General features: G+C 37.2%; 1 protein-coding gene across 1 annotated transcript; it reads right to left on the bottom strand.

The window, feature by feature from the left end:
* Positions 1-6,239: 6,239 nt before the first annotated feature.
* On the bottom strand, positions 6,240-19,753 carry LOC137941598 (5'-adenylylsulfate reductase-like 5). The gene is given in 5 exon segments (XM_068787080.1): positions 6,240-6,578; positions 6,581-6,949; positions 7,031-7,155; positions 7,243-7,424; positions 19,358-19,753. Coding segments are annotated over 5 exon segments (882 nt in total). The 5' UTR covers positions 19,514-19,753; the 3' UTR covers positions 6,240-6,528.
* Between the last annotated feature and the right edge of the window lie 449 nt (positions 19,754-20,202).

Below are 20,202 nucleotides of genomic sequence, written 5' to 3'. Positions count from 1 at the left end.
CTTTTGACGCAAACTCAAGACTGAAACGAAGAATCCGGATCCTCAGCAAGGACGCTTGGCCAAGATCTTTTTCCGAGATCTCCCTCGTCGTCGGCCACACGGCATCCTGCTCCGTATTCTTCAGGTAATGTCAAAATAATTATCGTGTATAACAAAATATTGAAAAAAATGTTATTATACTTAAAAAAGACATTTGAATTATATTTGATTTGAAAATATAATATATTATTTTATATGTAATCAAATAATAAATTAATTATATTCAATGTAAATTTTATCTATGTTTATTCCATTCCATAAATGATAAATTAATAACTAAATAAAATTATCCAAATGTTAATATTTTGGCCTTGAAAATCAATATGGTATTAAAGCAGGTAAAGATCTAACATGGGAAAGGAGAAGAAGATAGGAAAAGAAAGTGAGGAGGAAGAAGAAAAAAAATTAGAAAAAAGGAGTTTTCCGTCTTTCCCAATAGTCTTATTCTTTCTCAACTCCTATTTGTATTGGAGTTATCACTCTCTTACCTTAAGTTTCTTATACCAAATTATATATATTGAAAAGATCTTTGGGTTTGGTTTCCAACAAAAAAAGATTTTTTTTAATTGGAGTTATCTACAAAGAGAATTTGATATCTGTAGTAGCAAAGGTAAAACAGCAAAAAAAATTAGTATAAGAAAACCTCGACTTTCTATCCTAATAGAGAATTATCTAGAGAATTATATCTCAAAAGAAATCTATGGGAATCTACTTTCTATTCCAATAAACCATTTCTTAATCTAATATTTCTAGAGAAAGATATCTATAATGGAGAATCAAGCGTCATGTTGATAGCTTGTTGCATGCAAAAATCTGAATTTAAGTTGATTTTTTTTGCTTTAATTTTTGAGTTGTTGATGTTGGTTAATTTTACTATTTGTTTTCAAAATCGTCAATATTTTACCAACTTGAGTATCTTTCATTCCTTAATTATTTAATTTTTTTATTTGACATAACATTAGTTTCCTTGAGAGAATTATTTCTTATATGATTTTAGTTTTATTTTTTACTAAGTCTGAAAATTTTGAATTAAAAAGTCTTGCTTCCTCGTTCTAAATTTCAAATATTAGTGTCCTAAATCTTCTTTATATTAGAATTTATCTCTTGAATATTTTCTTTCTAAATTTGTCAAAATTGTGTTAAAAAGTAAATGTATTATATGAGAAATCGATTTTTAGAAAGTTTCAATCAGTATTGGAGACATTTTGTTTTTAAATTCCCTGGGTCATTATGTTCATCATTATGTTCATAGAAGAATTAATGGAGACTTTATGATGAATTACTACCCAACTAGGTTATTTCCTTTTACCTTAGGGTCACTCATTCTCTGTATTTAAGAAATAAGTACCCATTATCTGATTTTGATTTTTGAATCAAATGGGAAGAAGAGACTCATCTCTGGATGAAACCCGTTCTTGAAAGTTCTCTTTCGTGCGATTTTATAAAGATAAATACAGAATCCTTATCACCTACGGTCTCTACGTAATTCCCTTCGCTCGATATATTTTTGGAAAAAAAAAACGCCCTCCACCCTACTGTCGCCTTCAGCCACCATCGACCTTCGCCCGCCGTTCACTCTCGAAGGCCAAATTCCAAAGAAAAAAATCCCCGGCGCTTCCTTCGCTCTGCTCCCGTAGCACCCTCGCCGTCGCGGCCGTCCGCTCTGCCAGCGCCGGACAGATCCCCCCCTTCCTTCGTTCTGCTCCCGTCGCCCGACGCCGCACACCTGTGCAGCGCCATCGCCGCCGCACCTAATCCCTCCTCCCGCGCATCGCCTTCTCTGCCGCCCGTCGCCGTCGACTCCCGCAGCCACGCCCTCGCCTCGTCGTACCCCAGCCAGAGCAGCTGCTCCGAACCCTCTCCCGTCGTCGTCACCCCCCGACCACCGCCTGCGGCCGCCGTCTTATGCGTTTCCGAAACTTCCTTTTCTTTACTCCGAACCAAACTTAACGCCCCTCTTCGTGAAACCAAAATTTGCTTGGAAGAGAACCAAACTAGTCGAAAAACATAGTTCATCGTCTCCTAAACTAGCCTGTATTCTGTCCTTTTCGACTAGAACAAGGCACGATATCATTCTATATATCATTTAAATTCTTTCTTGAATGAAGGTCGATTAAATTTGCTAGGCCACCTCCGGTTGAATCTAGTGAGCATTCGCATCTACCAAATAGACACCTTGCAAATTATATCCTGCAAGAACCCCACACGAAGGATTCGGACTAAATAGAATTAGTTTGTCAGCGAGAGCCTTCACAAGCCAGTAACAGAAAAAGTTGCAGTTTCCTTTATACTAGTAATTTTAAACCATACATTATGAGAAACCACGAACTACAGATATTACACACAGCGATCTGTATGACCATACAGAGGATTCTTATTTGCAACTGGCACTCGCTACGAGTAGACACTAGTACTTATTTAGATCGTTTAAGGCCAGGGATTGAAGTGAATCTAACATTTCGGTAGCGAGGTGTGGCACGTCGAAACCATCTTCTTAGCATTCCTTGAATTGACGTAGGGACGAAGCGCTGGGTTCTTGATGTACTGGCAGAAGCAAGGCGATTGTTGATTCAGCTTGCTGCAGCACTCGGCAGTTGGTGGGGTTGATGCGAAGAGTGCGCCAGCACATGCGCTCAGTTCATTGGGGTTGCAGTTCACCGACGTTGACACCGGCGCCTCGCCGGCCACAAGCAGTATTACCACCACAAGAACTGCAACCGACGCCTTCATCTTCTTCCTAGCTAGTATACCGACTCTTATCAGAAAAGAGCTCTCAAGGGATGCGGCAGAAAAAGAAAGGCGTGGGAGAGGATGGGTGCCATTGGTACCGCTACCCAGTCAATTTATAGAGGATTAACCGGTGAAGCTGGTAACTTGCCAGGTTGGGACGGCATGTTTGAGCACGACAGAAGAAGAATTGTATCTTCATTTCCCATATAACTTTACTCTCTGCTCCATTAACTCGTCAATCAATGAAACTTCGCTAAAGGACGATTGAGAACTGTTGTGATGCAAACGTGGAGAGGAGTTACATCATTCATGGTGATAAGGAGTCCATGGCCGACCGACCATCCATCCCTCAGAAGCAATGCATCAAACAGCTATGGTGCAGTTAGATAATGCACTTCGCTATAGGACGATTGAGAACTGTTGTGATGCAAACGTGGAGAGGAGTTACATCATTCATGGTGATAAGGAGTCCATGGCCGACCGACCATCCATCCCTCAGAAGCAATGCATCAAACAGCTATGGTGCAGTTAGATAATGCCATACTCTAGTGAATCGTCATTAAACTGGTCTGCAACTGCAAGGTTGAAGAGCTTTTCCGTAACTAGATTGTTGCAGATAATAATCAAATTGAAATAAAAGTAGCAAGTAGCAAGTTCCACCCGTAACTAGATCATTGCAGATAGTAATCAAATTGACTCGCCTAGATTTTCCGAACCGGGTTTTTCTATCTTTTCTTCGTTCCCAGCACTTTCTCTCCCATCTGTACTCATTTTCTTGATAGAGTTTACTTATTTTCGATATAGATTTGGGATGTGGGAAGCAGACTCGCAAAACAAGGAGACCAGTCCTGTCAAGTCGTATATCTGCTTCTTCTCAATAAATGAGTTTTCAGTACAGTAGCTGCAGTCATCAAACCCGGCATGTGACACCCCAGAACCCAATAAATGCTTACAAAACGAAAATGTCTTACGAGTTGCTGGGACGATCTGCGACTCGATACTTGACTCGCCTAGATTTTCAGAATCGGGTTTCTCTATCTTTTCTTCGTTCCCAGCACTCTCTCCCATCTTTGCTCATTTTCATGATAGAGTTTACCTATTTTCGATAAGTTTTCCCCTGGTTCTGCGTTGTTTTACTATTGGAATTTTCGGTTTTCCGGTTGTTTTCGCATCAAAATAACATTCTCTGACTTTTGCCTAGTCGTCGACAATTAGAGCTAGGCATTCCATTGTTAGATCTCCCTTCCATTTCCCTCGATTTGTCTTCCTGCTTCGTCTTCCAACGTCCTTCCTCCTCTTTGATGGTTCATTTGAATTCCTAAATTTAACTTAATGCATAGCATTATTAATGTATTCATTAACGTATTTGATTGCTTTTTAATACTTAATTAGTGCATATTGTTTAATGTATAATTATTTTATTAATATATGATTACCATATGATAGATTTATATCATATGTAATGATTATGAATGAGAGATTGTTGACATAGGTTAACCTCATTCACATTTTGGTGATAACAAAAGTTAACCTAATATATTAATGATTCATAGTCTTTGCAAAGGAATCAACAAATTCATTACAAGATCTCAAGCCACAAGAAGTGTTGAGTCATCTTGAAGAAACACCGATAAGAAAATTGAAGACTAGAACTAAGTCAATTAGATTCATCTCAAGAACTCTAGCCATGCATGAGGATAGTTAATCAAAAATCTCAAACTCAAGGTACACAAGAGATTTGGAGCTTTAGGACATAAATATTTTTAAAATCATGCTTAATCGATGCATAACCATGTTCTAAATTTGTTAAAATCTCTTAAGATAGTTTCATCATACTTAGAAGCTATTTCAAAAAAAAAAAACTAGCAACTAGCATGATTGATCATCACAATGCAATTGATCAATCATCTGGAATACAACTAAAAAATAATATAAAGCATAATTGATCATTCGAACAGACAAAATCCTATCGTCCAAAATTATGCATAGCCAACTGTATAAAGCATGATCAATCGATCGATTGGTAATCGGGTTTATAAATGGGCCACGAAATGTCCTTTAAAATATAAATTGGGAAATTTATTTGAAATCTCAAACATTCAACAAAGGCTTTTATCTAAAATTTTCATACAAACCCACTTTTGAGAGAAAAAGAGTTATACTCTTTGCATTTTTCTTCATTCTCTCTCAAAGTTATTCAACATCCTAGCCTTCTCAAATTCCAACACCTATTCTCTTGTACTCAAAGGATTGGAGACTTGGATCTCAAAGGGAATATTGTTTCTCCCATTCAAAAGGTATAAGTTTTTCCTTTTTCTTTTGTATATCTTATTGATTTCTTGTAGATGTGTTCTTGCACCTCAATATAGAAAGGAAAGACCCATTAGAGTTATAATCTCTATGGGAGATATTTGTTAAGGTGCAATAGGGTATTATTATACTTGACTTAAACAGAGCTTGAATTTCTTTGGAATTGTAAATTTCAACTAATAGAGCTTATTAGTGGAATTTTCTAGAGCAAGGGTTCTTGGACAGTAATTACCAATACAGGAATATCGAGAACAAAAATTTGTTGAATTCTTTGTGATTATTTTAATTAGTGCCTTTATTTGATAAATTTTCAACAAAATAAAATCTCAAATACAAAATTATCTTGTACTAAAAGTATCACAACATCAATTATCAAATACTTGTTTAAAAAAAATTATATGATTTTTCAACCTATTTTGACTGAAAATCTTACCTGAAAAATCATGAAAATATATTTCTATTAGAAATGTCTTTTCTTCTTTAAAAATCCAAAGTTTGTTGCTAAAATTATTTGAATACCAGATGGGCCATTTCTGATACTCTTTTGTGTATCCGGGTAACTATCAAAATTATTAAAAAAATAAGCTCAAGTTCTATCTCTTTGAGAGATGGCAGTGTAGCGAAATATTAAAAAGAGTTTAAATGATGAGACCTGGTGTTCACCTTTGTTGCAACAAACCTACCCCAATCGACCTTGCATCTCATGCGAATGACACTCAAGTCCTCTTGTGTCCATCATTTGTGCAGGCAAGCTGCTCTTTATTGGCTTCCCTGGCGGAGCCATGGTCGTGATGCATGTCATGGAGCCATGGCAACCGTATCAAATCATGATTTGAGATGATTTGCCAATAAAGAGACATGGAGCCTGCACAAATAAAGAGGAGCTCCTCTTTACTTTGAACACGCATTAGAGGGATCCAAATCATCTGTCAGCTTTTCCACCTCAAATTGCAGTGGTTAAAAAATCCATAAGAGAAATCTTTATTTTTTGAAAAATAAAGATTTTTTTGGCCTAAAATCCTGTTCTAATGCTCATCTTCCTCCCTACCAACGCGTGACCTAAGAGAACGTAACCTCTGTCAGTTCAACGAGTCACGACTGAGGCTTTCCGTAAAAGAGAACCATCAGCTACAGAAACAAGTCTCATCACAAGTCCCATCAAAGGTATAATGGGTCACAGTTCCTTTGCTCAAGAGGAAGTTCTACGCACCGAGTCAGTTCACAAACAGCAGTAAATAATATACAGAAAAAAAGCTTTTCAAATTTACAAGCTACCCTTTTTCCCATGCCCAAAAGAAACGGCTCACTGCTTAACCACCACTACATGACCCAGAAAAAAAAGGGATTGATAACACTACCTAACCGTGGAAAATTACAGCTCTTCACATTCTAATAACAACTCCATTCTTCCCACTTCAGTAATGCAGTTCTTTCAAGACACGTTAGTCCTTACGATTCCAATTGGCTTGATCTTGAAGATGATGGATCGCCTAGCGACATGAGGCCAATGAGGAAGCCCAAACTCGGGCATTCTTTGCACCATTTCGGAAGTTTCTTGTCTTGCAGAGTCTCAGTTTGCTCCAAGTCCTCTTCACATTGACAACATGTGGTATCCGTTCCAAGAGCTGACTAGCCTCCCTAAGGATCCCAAAATTTAGATGCCAAATGCACAATATCCAGAAAGCCTTAAGGCGAGATAACATCTGGGGTAAGAAGAGGATGAACCCTTTCAAGCAGAGGAAAAGTACAGAAAAAATTAAGTAGGGTTCTCTCCTTAATATATCTTTTGGCGAACCATCCAAAGACCAAAAAGGTAGCTCAGTGCCAAGGCTGATTTCCGTGTTAACTATCTGTTCAACTGGCTCAAAGCCTGTAATTGAGAATTGATTTAGTACATATTTTGATATTTGAGGCAACAAAAAATTAAAATCCTAGTCGGTTGAAAATGTACCAGTTGTCTTCTGATAGAACAGAACTAAGGCATCAAGATCTTTTGAACCATGGTAAAGGATCCTTGAAGTCTGATTCACCATCAATAATGTCGGCAAACTGTGAATTCCATATTTTGAAAATATACTGAAAATTTTGAATAAAGGCAACTCGTGAGTGGTGTGGCACATGAAAAAGGAAACGGCTAAGCTGTCATAGTTAAAGGATTCTTACACTGGCATGACTCTGGATTCTTCAACAGCCAAGTGGGAGATCTGAGGAAACATGGAACTGAGAATATCATAAGTTGATCGAGCACATATTGAGAAAGGGCACCAGGAAGAATAAAAGAGCACCAAAGTGTAGCCATTCATCTGTTTGGAGCTTAAAACCCTGTCAAGGAGCTCTCCATCCACCTATTAAACAATTAATTTTTCACATAATATTACCTTCTGAAATTACCAACAACCAGCCAAATATAAAGCCACCACAAGAACACACAAATACCACAAGTATATCCAAGGAACACACCAGCATTCCTGAAGCTGAAGCTTTCAGATGAAAAGGAACAAGTAAAGAACAGATATAGCAAAAGAATGTTTTCTCTGATAGAATACCGAGAAATTTCCTACTCTCACACTAGGCAGTGATAAATACATCAAGAATATCTCTGTAACTTTATTCTGTCTTCAGGTATATCAAATTAGCAGAGAGCAATTCAGAAACTAATTTGCCACTTCACCACTCATCTGCTCTGCAACTTTAAAATTTTTAGACTTTAGCATTCATAATATAGTAAACAAGCTTACTAAGCTAACAAGTATTGTGAACTTCATTTTAACCTAGTTCAAGCGGAGCTTGAACAAAATTCAAGCAACATGAGCATGCTTAACAATAGACATGAATTGCATAAGATATAGGGATTAAACATAAAAATAAAAAAGTAAGGACCTGAGCTCACCCTGAATTCAGTGAATTCATGAGTTTAAAATAAAATGAATTAAAAATCTGAGCACACCCTGGCTTCAGATTGTTGTGATTTCAATACGAATTTAAGATATAAGTAATTTTGACATCAGCATTTTATGACTTGCCACATAGAATCGCTAATTACTGTAAGAAAATAAGGAGTCAGGGGTATTTTGGTCATTAACACATTTATATTCATAATTTCTATTGGCTAAGAAGGTCGTAGGATGGTGATATATCAATCTTATTATGTTTACTGTTAAGGAATAGTCCCACATAGATTAGTGAGTACAAAGATCTTGAGTTTATTAGTTAGGAAAGAGGCTTCCTAAGGTGACTAGTCATTTTGGGATAGGACCTTGGACCTAATTTAACATGGTATCAGAGTTGGTACTCATATGTGTGCCTACACCTAAACTATCTACTTGTAAAGCCACAAAAGAGGGCCTACACCTAAACTGCCTACTCCTAAAATATCCACTTGTAGAGCCACAAAAAGAGGGTCTACACATGAGGGGGAGTGTTAAGGAATAGTCCCACATGGATTAGTGAGTACAAAAATCACGAGTTTATTAGTTGGTAAAGAGGTTACCTAAGTTGACTAGTCATTTTGGGATAGGCCTTAGACCTAACTTAACATGGTATCAGAGCGAGTACTCATATGTGAGCCTACACCTAAACTATCTACTTGTAGAGCCACAAAAGAGGGCGTACACCTAAAACTATCCACTTGTAGAGCCACAAAAGAGGGCCTACACCTAAACTGCCTACTCCTAAATTATCCACTTGTAGAGCCACAAAAGAGGGTCTACACGTGAGGGGGAGTGTTAAGGAATAGTCCGACATAAATTAGTGAGTACAAAGATCTTGAGTTTATTAGTTGGTAAAGAGGTTTCCTAAGTGATCTAATAAAAGAGATTAAAGATCGAATTGATCCCTTACAACTGTTGCTCTTCATGCAGCCTTATTCTCCCTCTTTTCTTCCTTTATTTCTTCTTTCTATTCTGCCTTATTTCTTTATTATACAATTTTAAATGGTATCACAGCGATAAAGTTCTTAGGAAGTTCAACAAAATCTCCACTCTTCCTTTTTAAAGCCAATGACTCCTAGGGCTTCTATAGATCTATCCTTCTGAGTGCATAAAAGTCAGATCTTTCCCTTTTTTCTTGTATTATAACCACTTGGTTAATGGCTTGTGCTACCTATTGAGCAGTTATTATGTGTTATTATGCCCCCAAAGGGTTTTGTCCCATCTCTTCTTCGATCTAAAGCAAATCTGGACCTGCAAAGATTTGTCTAAGTTTGTATGATGCTTGCACAGCAAAATTATTTGGAAGGATTGTACAGTTTGGGTCTCAAATTGGTTAAAATTGTAATTGAAGTATTGGATTTGGTTCAGGGTTTGTTACATAAACCCCAAGTTCAATTTCTAAGTGTGGGGCCCACCTGAAACTTACATAGCCGGACTGATCTTGATGTGATTGTTTATTCATTGTTGTCTTATCTAGTTGTGGTAGAAATGGCTGATGGTAGAGCGGTTATTACTCCAACCAACCCCTCTGGAAATTCTGAGAGAAAAACTCACATTCTATTCAAATTACTTTGGTGAAATTATATGGGAAGAACTACAAGAATTAGTCAAGATCGGTTTGTATGCTTTTGAAAGCCTAGAGAAAAGCTCAGTAGCTGAAGGATGATCCTCCTAATCCTATGACAGAGGACTGGGAGGCAAAAGACAATTAGGTAATGACTTGGCTCATTAATACTATGGAAACCAAATTTAGTGACCAGGTGATGAGTTGTGATACCTCTAAGGAAATTTGGATTACTCTAGAATCTATCTTATCCCAAGAGAGCAATTTATTCAAAGAGAATGATTTGTATAGGTAAACTTCTTACTGAGATACAAGGTGTCTTACAGGAGATTAGTGCATTTCATCGTTTTATTACAAATGCATATAAACTCCAAAAAGAAAAGAATCAAATTCCAGTAGCATGTTTCCTAGAAGGACTTGGACAGAGGATGATACAATCTAAGCTTTGATGTAAGCTGATGATAAAGTGACAACTCTTGAGAAGGCATTTAATAGGGTTATTCGAGCTGAAAGTGCAATATGAAAAAAAAGGTGAGAAGTAAACTAAGACAAGTGAAGCTACAACTCTCAATCTCAATTTTGCCCCCCATTCTTAATCCTGCCCCACTAGGTCTGACATCCCAAGAGGACATGGAGAGGATGGAAGAGGTCATGGTCGAGACAATTCCAATCGTGGTCCTGGACATGGTGATAGAGGTGATAGCAGATATATCCAATATGGAAGAACTGATCAATTTTCTAACAAGTGCTAAAATAAATTTGAAAAACTAGCATGGGCCAATTTGTCTAACTGAAGGTGAGAAAGTGTCCACCACTGAGACTTAAGGAGAAATTAGGCATCTGTGAACGAGCCAATTGACATCCACATCATCACCCCCCACACCACAAGACACTGGATTCTCTTCCCTTACAAATGTCATCATGGCAAACTTATGTATGATTCACTACATCTGTCATCTGGTCTTTTATGGGTCATTGATTCTGGTGCATCCACATATATGTCAAGTATGCCTATCTTGTTCTCATTTGTATTTCCTTACACAATCGTATCGAACTATCACCTTAGTCGATGGGTCCACCTCATAGGTTTAAGATGACCGTACTATACATCCCACTCCACACATGTCACTATCACATGTCTTCTTGTTCCAAAATTTCCCGTTAATCTCTTGTAAGTAGTAAGTCTTTGAATTATTTCGTAATGTTTACTCAACATCTTGTAATTTTTAGGATTTATAGACGAATAAGAAAATTAGTTTCCGGTACGAAAAATGTGGACTCTACTTTTTGGATGGTGCGTTAATCCCAAAGGTTGTGACACTCTCAACAAATACTTCACCATGTTTGTGACACCTGTGCTTGGGACATCCATCTTCAGCTAAGCTACATCAATTTAGTCTTGGTCATTTGATCTATCATTTAAGTGTGAATCTTGATAGCTTGGGAAGTATCATAGAGCTAGTTTTCCAACCGGTTCTAATCAAAGTTCCAACCTTTTTGAATTAGTGCACTTTTATGTATAGGGCCCATGTTAAGTCCCAAGTAAATTTTTTGTCCTTTAGAGATAATTTTAATAGAGTAACATGGGTATATCTCCTTCAAGAGAAACCAAAAGTCTTTAATGTATTTACAAAGTTTTTCTATGAAATAAAAACCCAATTCGGGGCTTCGATTTGTATTTTTCGTACATATAATGGTATGGAGTTTCTTAACAAAAAAGTTCAATTATTTTTGTAACTTGCATGGAATCATAAAAAAAAAAACTCCATGTGTATACACCCTCAACAAAATGGGCTTGCTAAAAGAAAGATTAGACATCTACTTGAGGTCGTACACACCTTGTTATTCCAGATGCATCTTGCTTTGTCTTTTTGGGATGATGCAATCTCAACCTAATGTTATTTGATTAATTGCATGTCATCCACTATGTTACAAAGAGGTTTCCCATACTAGTGTTAAAACCTCACCCAGGGTATTTGATGTATGACCTAGAGTGTTTGGTTCCATATGTTTTGTTCATTCACTAAGTACTACTAGTAAGAAATTCCCCCCTTGTTCGAATGTGTCTTTCTGGATTACTAACATTATCAAAAGGGATGCAAGGGTTACAATCCTATTACAAGGAAACTTATATTTTTGTTGATGTTACATTTTTTGGAAGTACGCCTTACTTTGCGTCATTTGTGAGTCTCCATTAGTTGCATTGAACCCAATTAAGAAGAGTTCAGTTGTTCGTGATTCAATTCCTATAGTTGTTATGGATATTTCAAGTGTAGGTACAACACATGTGCATTCACCATCATCACCTTCAAAGCCACTACATCATTGACATTGAGCGGCACCATCCACTCATGACCAATATCAACAAGAGCCTCCTCTAGTCCAGCCATCGCATTCTTCATATGCAAAATCTGAATTCTCCGATTTAGACTTACCCATTGTGCTTCAAAAAGCAAAAAGGTCGTGTACTTCTCATTCAATATCCAAATGTGTCCTTTGAATTTTTGACACCGTCCAATAAATCCTTTGCCTTGTCCTTGTCGACTTCTTATATTCCTCACACGGTGCACGGTGCACGGTGCCTTAGCATTACCTACAAATGAGAAGATAGAGGCTGGGGGTACATGGACACTTTGTAACACACCTGAGGGTGCTGTCATTGTAGAGTGTTAGTGTGTGTATACAATTAAAACAGAGTTGATGAGAGCATTAAAAGGTACTAAGCTCAATAGGTAGCTAAAGGATACACCCAAACTATAGTATTGATGTGTTTAAGACAATCTCCCCAATTGCTCATCTTACTTCTATCAAAATTTTAGTCTTTGTGGCTGTCAATAAAAGATGGCTCTTACATCAACTAGATATCAGAAACGTCTTTCTTTATGGTTTAATAAAAAGTGTATACCAAGCAACCTCCTAGCTACGTTGCTTAGGAGGAGACTGGGAAGGTGTGCAAATTGAAGAAGGTCGTTTAAGGTCATAAACAGAGTCCTAAAGCTTGCTTTGAAAAGTTCAACAAGGTGATTATGAGTTTTGGTTTCGTGAGAAGCCATTGTAAACATTCTATGTTAGTATTGAGAAAAAAATATGAGATTGTTGTTCTTGTTGTAAAAGTGGATGACATTGTGTTATCATGGAGTGACCCTATAAGAATTCCACTAGGAAAGAGTATTTGGCAAACATTCTCCTACAAATTATTTAGGACAACTAAAATATTTGCTTGGTATTGAGGTAGCTCGAAGTCAAAAAGCTATAGTCCTATCTTAGAGGAAATACATTTTAGATATGATACAAGAGTATGGTCTATCAGGTGCATGTCCAGTGGATACTCTCATCAAAGTTAGCACTCATCTTCATGATGACCAAAACCTTGATCTTAAGGATAGGACACAATACAAGCTCCTAGTGGGTAAGTTGATTTATGCCACTGTTAAAAGGTCAAACATACCATTTGTAGTAGTTGTTAGCCAATTCAAGGAGAAACCATGCAAAATACACTTAAAGGCTAGTCAATAGAATTCTGAAATATTTGAAAGGAGCTCCTGGAAAGGGTTTATTATACACTCACCATTAGAAGATTGATATATCAAAATACTCACACGCTAATTATGTAGAATCCAAGATAGATAAGAGGTCTATGACAGGGTACTACTGCTTGTTGAATGTAACTTCATTAGTTGAATGACTAAGAAACAAAATATAGTGGCTAGATCTAGCGTCGAGACACAGTATAGAGCAATGATTCATACAATGAGTGAGCTCATTTGGGCAAAATCAGTTTTGGTTGAGTTAGGATTTCACATTACAAAGCCTAGGGTTACGAACTGTGACAATCACAAAGCCATTTTTATAGCTAGCAATCCAGTCTTCCATAAGAGGACTAAGCATATCGAAACAAATTGTCATTTCACTAGAGATGTTGTAATGTAAGGGAAGGTTGTTACCCATATATGAAATCATCTAAACAACTTGGCCACATCTTTACCAAACCTCTTGGAAGACTTGAGCATTTGGTGTTTTCTGACACGTTGGGACTGTTTGATATGTACTTTCAATTTGAGGGAGAAGAAGAAAATATGGAATTAGGGGTATCTTGGTCATTACACATGTATATTCACGATTTCAATTGGCTAGGAAGGTCATAGGATAGCATACATGAATCCTATTATGTTTAATGAATCACTTGTAATTTATATGACTTTATATAGCAGATGTATGTACTAAGGGTAATATTGTCTTTTTAATAGTCTTTTCACTTCAGTGATCTACTCAAATAGATTAGGGATCAAATTGATCCCTAATGGCTGCTACTCTTCACACAAACTTCTTCTCCTTTTCACCCTTTTATTTCTTCTTCCTCTTTCTTTACTTCTTTATTATACAATTTTACAAATACCAATGGTTCAAATTGAAAGTAACTTTAGTTCAATATTTTACAAGCACATAGATTTTAAAATGAAAAATAACATCATTATATCAATTTAATAATAATACAACAAAAAAATAATTAAATAAAAGATTCACGGATGTCACCAAAGTAAACAAAGATAACATTAACACAGTGAAGTGAACTCAACCAAATTCAAACAACCAAGTTCAGCCCTAAGGCCATTTGGTCTAGTGGTATTCTGTTTACACTAGGTGCATCAGGTCATGAGTTCGAATCGCGCCATGCCCCTCTAAAAAACAAAAAAAGTTCAGCCCTACACCGTTGAAGAACATGTATGAGAGAGTATTACATGACTCTCACAAAGCCTGAATTAATATGGAGTCTTACAGGATTCTCATAGGAGGAAGTCTCACATAAGAGTCTTTATTTAAAAGTGTTTTAGTAATGTTAGGCTTCTATTTTTGTTCAGTTATTTAATTGTTTTAGGACTTATCTTTTAGTATTAGACTTTAGGTATAACTGGGATGTGGGTAGTTTAATTGTAATATTATTCTATTTGTTTATTCTATTATAAATAGAGGCTCATGTACTTAGTTACAATCAACCAATAAATTATTTTTCTTCTCCAAAAAATTAAACATGGTATCAAAGCAAGGTCTATAAATTGACACAACATCAATTTACAGAGACCATGTGTTTCTCTCTAAATCAGATTATAGTTTAGTTTATCCTTCTGTTTTGTTCATATCTCAGTTACTTGCCCAGTTTAGTTACATGTCTTTCTTCCCACCAAATTTGTCCCCACCTTAATGACAAGATTATATGGCAGACAGAGGAAAGTGGCTCCTCCTTGGTTTCTTCTGCTTATTTACTCATCAGGGGATGGTCATCATCAACCCCTCATGATCTCACCTTTCTTTGGAAGTTAGTTGCTCCCTTCAAAATGCATTTCTTCCTCTAGTGTGCTGCCCAAGACAAAGTCCTCAGTACCACTAATCTCCATAAACGAGGTAACACTACTCCCGACATACATTGCCCCCTCTGCAGCTCGGCTAAAGAAACCACCAATCACCTCCTACTGCAGTGCCCTTTTGATTGGATTGTCTAGACTTGCATCATTCATCGCATTGGCTTGCAAATGTGCCTCCCCAATAGTCTCCTCAATGCATGCAAGTCCATCATTCACACCACTCTACCTCATTATGGTAGAATCATCCTTTCCTCATGCGCGGGACACATTCCGTGGGCCCTCTGGAAATAGCGCAATAAGAGAAGATTTAATTTTGTTAAGGAATAGTCTCGCATGGATTAGTGAGTACAAAGATCTTGAGTTTATTAGTTGGGAAAGAGACTTCCTAAGTTGGCTAGTCATTTTAGGATTGGCCTTGGACCCAACTTCATATGGTATCAGAGCAGGTACTCATATGTGGGCATCCACTCAAATTATCCATATGTAGAGCCACATAAGAGGGCCTACACGTGAGGGGAAGTGTCAAGGAATAGTCTCACATGGATTAGTGAGTACAAAGATCCTGAGTTTATTAGTTGGGAAAGAGGTTTCCTAAGTTGGCTAGTCATTTTAGGATGGGCCTTGGACCCAAGCTCACAAATTTCAAAGCCAGCACCGCCGACATGATCGCCAGCAACATTATCGGACTTGTTGCCACCTAGCTGTCTACCAGAAAAGACTTCTCTATCATCGGTGCCCCTCTCACATCAATTGGTTTGAACTCGCCAGCCTTCATCTCAACATGTGCCCCCCCAAAATGTTTGCTTGCCCCCTTCCCCCCTCAGGCATTACCAAGCTAAATTTTGACAGCAGTACGCGAGGTTGCTCGGATATTGAGGGTGTTATGGAGGTGCCTTCCGAAATTCAAAAAGCCAAATCCTTATCACATATTTTGGCCCATTAGGCATTGCAAACTCCACTAAAGCCGAACTCTTCGCATTGCATCAAGGTCTTCTTATCTTCAAAGAACACCTTGTCAGGCCCCTCATCATAGAAGGCAACTCTCAAGTGATCATCTCGTGTTGCTCCTCTATCTCCTCCTCTCCTTGAAGATACTGGAATGTAATTAACAGAATTTTTGACATTTTACCCCTTTTGGAATGTTTTTAGACTCATATTCTGAGATCAGCCAATTCTTCGGCTGACTCGCTAGCTAAAGATAGACTGTCCCTCCAATATCTTGTAGTAAAGGGGTGCTCATTAAGTAGGTTTGTATTTCCTTTCTCTCTAAATAAAATTCACATTTCACTCCAAAAAAAAAAAAAAAAATCTTTCTTCATGTTTCTCTACCTCGTTTAGACCTAATGTCCACAACTAATTTCTTGTCTCAGATGATTACGAATAAATACTTGGTATGCATTACAAATTTAGGGTCTTAAACTCTCATTGTCTCACTGTGGGTCCGCTTCCAAACCTCATATTAGAACCTCATTCTGTTTCGAGCTTTTTTATGTGTGCAACCTCTCTGAACGTGATAAAATCTCCACACACGCGTGTGACTGATGATCCATTTAGTATTCAACCATGACTGGACAACGGGAACAACACATGTCCATTTCTTTCTTCTTTTTTTTTTTTTTTTTTTTTTTGTAAATGTTGATTACACACCACAACTAATAAACCCTAAGACTTGCACTCAAGACCTCACTCTAGATATCCCCACCCTCTTGTGGCCATTGAGCAAGGGCTGAATGCACTTCCTTCACAAAATAAAACAAGCAAAGCACAACCAACTTTTGTAGTACTGGTCCATTACACTTAAGTGTAAAAGTGTTTCAAACTGAACAATAACATGGTACTTAAGCTACACATAAAAAAAAGTAAAGCACAACCAATTCTTACATGGAAAACCAAAACCCCTCCAATTTGAAGAGGAAAACCACAAACACTACTCCAAAAATATGTGACTATATAAAATAAATAGACTTAAGAATTCCCCTTTAGCCTCAAGTGCAAGGACTAAAGGATATAGCTTCAAGAAAATAGAGAACTCCTGGATAACAATATAACCATCAAAATGGAATGAATTCTTGGTAACTTCACAGTAAAATAGCAGAAAACTCAGAAATGGGCACATACACTTCGGAGGATATGTTCTCAAACCACGGCTGAGTGACAATTGCAAAGGAACCAGTCAAAGAACTCCTATTTCTCTTCTCTCTTTACCATATGAAGGCAAATGCAATTTAGAGAGCGGACACTTTCACCTCTCACATCTTTCTTTTTATAGGTATCGAGGAACTCTGGAATTTTTCCAGATTTAATAATTTGACTACTTGAGCTTTCTTGGAGAAAAGTACAACCAGTTCCTCATTCCAATACCTAAGTACATTTCCAACTCCAAGGCCTCTTTCACTTTCCAAGAAAGTTACCAAAAAATCCATTGGCTTCCAAAAGTTAACTACTTTGAATCACTTTATTTTTTTGAAATGGCACTTTAAAAAACATTGTATTAACATGAATACAAGGATCTCATTTTATTGAGATATATCAAGGATGTAGAGGTCTTACATCATGAGGAGGCACAATATTTAATGCAAATGCAACAATATCTTAAAAACTCTGTTAGCCAATGTCCTACTAATTTTAGACATGACCTACCACACGAAAGACCAGTATCTTAGATTTATACCATGTAGCTATAAAAGCAAAATGACATCCTTTTTCATTTTCATTCTATAATTCTTTCAGTTTACATTTTTAAATTCACATATACAGACTTCTAGAGGTGGCCCAACTATATCTAGGCAATACATTCATGATCATAACTTGACTTCCATTTTAGGCCTACAGTTAATCAATCTGCACAAACACCAATTTTTTTCTGGAAGGAATAGGAAATAACTTTGATAGAAATAATATACATGGAATTGAAAACAAACCCTTAATCTTCTACCAATGAACCACCCAGAACCTTCAAATATTTATCCACTCTTTCATGAAACTTTCCCTTCACATCCAGCTAAACTACACAAATCCTTGGTTCCTTTGAGCTAGCACCGAAAATCTTTTCACCATTGCAAGAAAGCTCAGTCAAGACACAATTTCAATAGCGGAAAATCTAAGTTCACATGTCTGGTGCTCCCCTAAACTTAAGAAGCCAACCATCCAATATTTTTGCTCCATAAAGAACTATCACGGGTTTAATTTGGTGACCTAGCTTTTCTAGCCTGACCTTTAAGCAACTTATGATAGGTTAGATTCATGTTACAAAAAGAGCATAACCAACAGGTTCATATATCGTCGTGGGAAGGCACAGTAGCAGATGTTATCGTGAGAGTGGATAAAAGGAATCATTAAGTGGAGCTATGACATGTCCTTTATTCTATATACTTCTATACCAGTGACATTCTAGCCTCCCTTATACAGTTATGGGTCCAAATTTCACAGGCTCAGTTGTTTGGAGTTTGGGAAAGATCAGTTTGTTGCTTCTTCAACTAACATAGACTCAGGTGAGTTGTGTAGAATTCTGGTCGTGTATGCCTTTACTCCTCCAACCATTTGAATCTTTCATGTAAACTCTCTCATCCGTGGCTCATATAACAGCCCACATGTACCAAGTTCAAATAATCGATAATACATAAAGATAATTCAAGGGGTTTGGCTCCTTGTAAATATTTTTGGCACCTCATTGATATTGACCAAAGTAATGTATGATTTATTGGAAATTCATGGCTGCTGAACAAGGATTGAGGTAAACCACTATTTAGTAGGCATCGGAATAAGAGATTAACTCAGGCATATAGCATAAATGAATTTTGATAATGAGAATAAAGATCTGTCCCTGGTGAGAAAACACAATAGTTCAAACAAAAAGTTTTCAGGACCCTCATAAAAGAAAAAGAGCATCTTTGAAATAATGGTTTATAGAGACTGAAGGCTGAAAATATTTCAAGATATCACAACGTCAAGTCAACAGCAACAAAAGGTCTCCGACGTCACCCGCAAGGCAATTTACGGTCTTTAGTTTATCAGAGTGAACATTTTAAATCAAACGTGGCCCACATAGCATGAAAGAAAACAATTTTGTAAACAAATTGTTTTGCGTGAATATTAGATTTTACCCCATAAAAAACGAGCCTCTGACATAAACAGAAAATCATAATAAAAATAAAAGAAGCCCCAACAGAAGCGGATAAGATCCTACAGATGCAAAGCAACCGAATCTACCAGGTGCATCCAAAATCCAAAAATAAACGAAAGACAAGAAACCTAAGGTAGATAAACAATCCCCCCCAGTTTGACTAAGAACAAAAATGTAGCCTGCCAACATCCTTAACAACCCACTACCACCAATCTGAGAAGAAATCAAACATCAATAACAAACGAACCACTGCCACGATCCATTCAGAAGGAAAAACAAGAGAAAATGAAAATGAAAATACCTCAATAGATGTAGAAGGGGGAACTTCCAGAGGGCATTGCAAATCAAGGGCCCTGAGGAAAATCCCAGTGTGCGGAGGGCAGTGGGAGGCATCCGAATAGGCAAATCTAAACACAGAAATGGTGCAGATGCAGAGGAGGAAACGGATAGATGCCATGAACACGAGGAAGATAAATATGGAAAATTGCACCTGTCTTGTTATCCTTCTTTTTCTTTTTCTCGGTGGTTCTCTTCCTGCTGTTTTTTCTTGGTTCTCTGAATCTCAATACCGCCCTCTCTCGTTGGTCAAATTTGAGAGTCCCTCTACGGTCCAACCGAACCTAGCGTTGGAAGAAGAACGTTGACATCAGACATGTGGCCGCAGCCGCGCACAGAGAAAATTGTTTTCATATCCCGTTGCAAGAACGACGAACTGAAAATTTATATTAAAACTCAAAAGGCCCCAAACTACAAAAGTCTTCTTACAAGAACGAAAGTACGAACTTACCCCTATGTCAAAAGACAAAATCACCCCAACTTTTTTCTCTTTTAGTCCTCAATTAATTGAATATGATTTTATACACCGAAAAGCTAAATGAATGCCTCTTGAGCACCTTCAATTTGAAGCCAAAGTACCTAAACTGAACTGGTGTTAAAACTAATTGATTGCAAATTTCGGTGCTAAAATAGATTTAAAACTTAAACATGCCCGGTTCAGTTAAAAGGGACCAAACGTCAAATGGCAGGTATTATTTAGTAGCCATCTAAATCACCACCTAATCAATGGGTTTCAAACGAATCATCGATTTAGCTGCCTATTACCAAAGTAATTTTATGGAGCTTGAATATAAGAATTAAAATTACATT

The sequence above is a fragment of the Aristolochia californica genome, unplaced genomic scaffold, assembly GCF_029961685.1.
Source record: "Aristolochia californica isolate CCGP_79_NKW_82.1479 unplaced genomic scaffold, dmAriCali1.0.hap1 SCAF_9, whole genome shotgun sequence".
Classification (NCBI taxonomy): Eukaryota; Viridiplantae; Streptophyta; class Magnoliopsida; order Piperales; family Aristolochiaceae; genus Aristolochia; species Aristolochia californica.
Note: the sequence above shows the minus strand (reverse complement) of the source record. Positions and strands in the feature narration are given on the sequence as shown.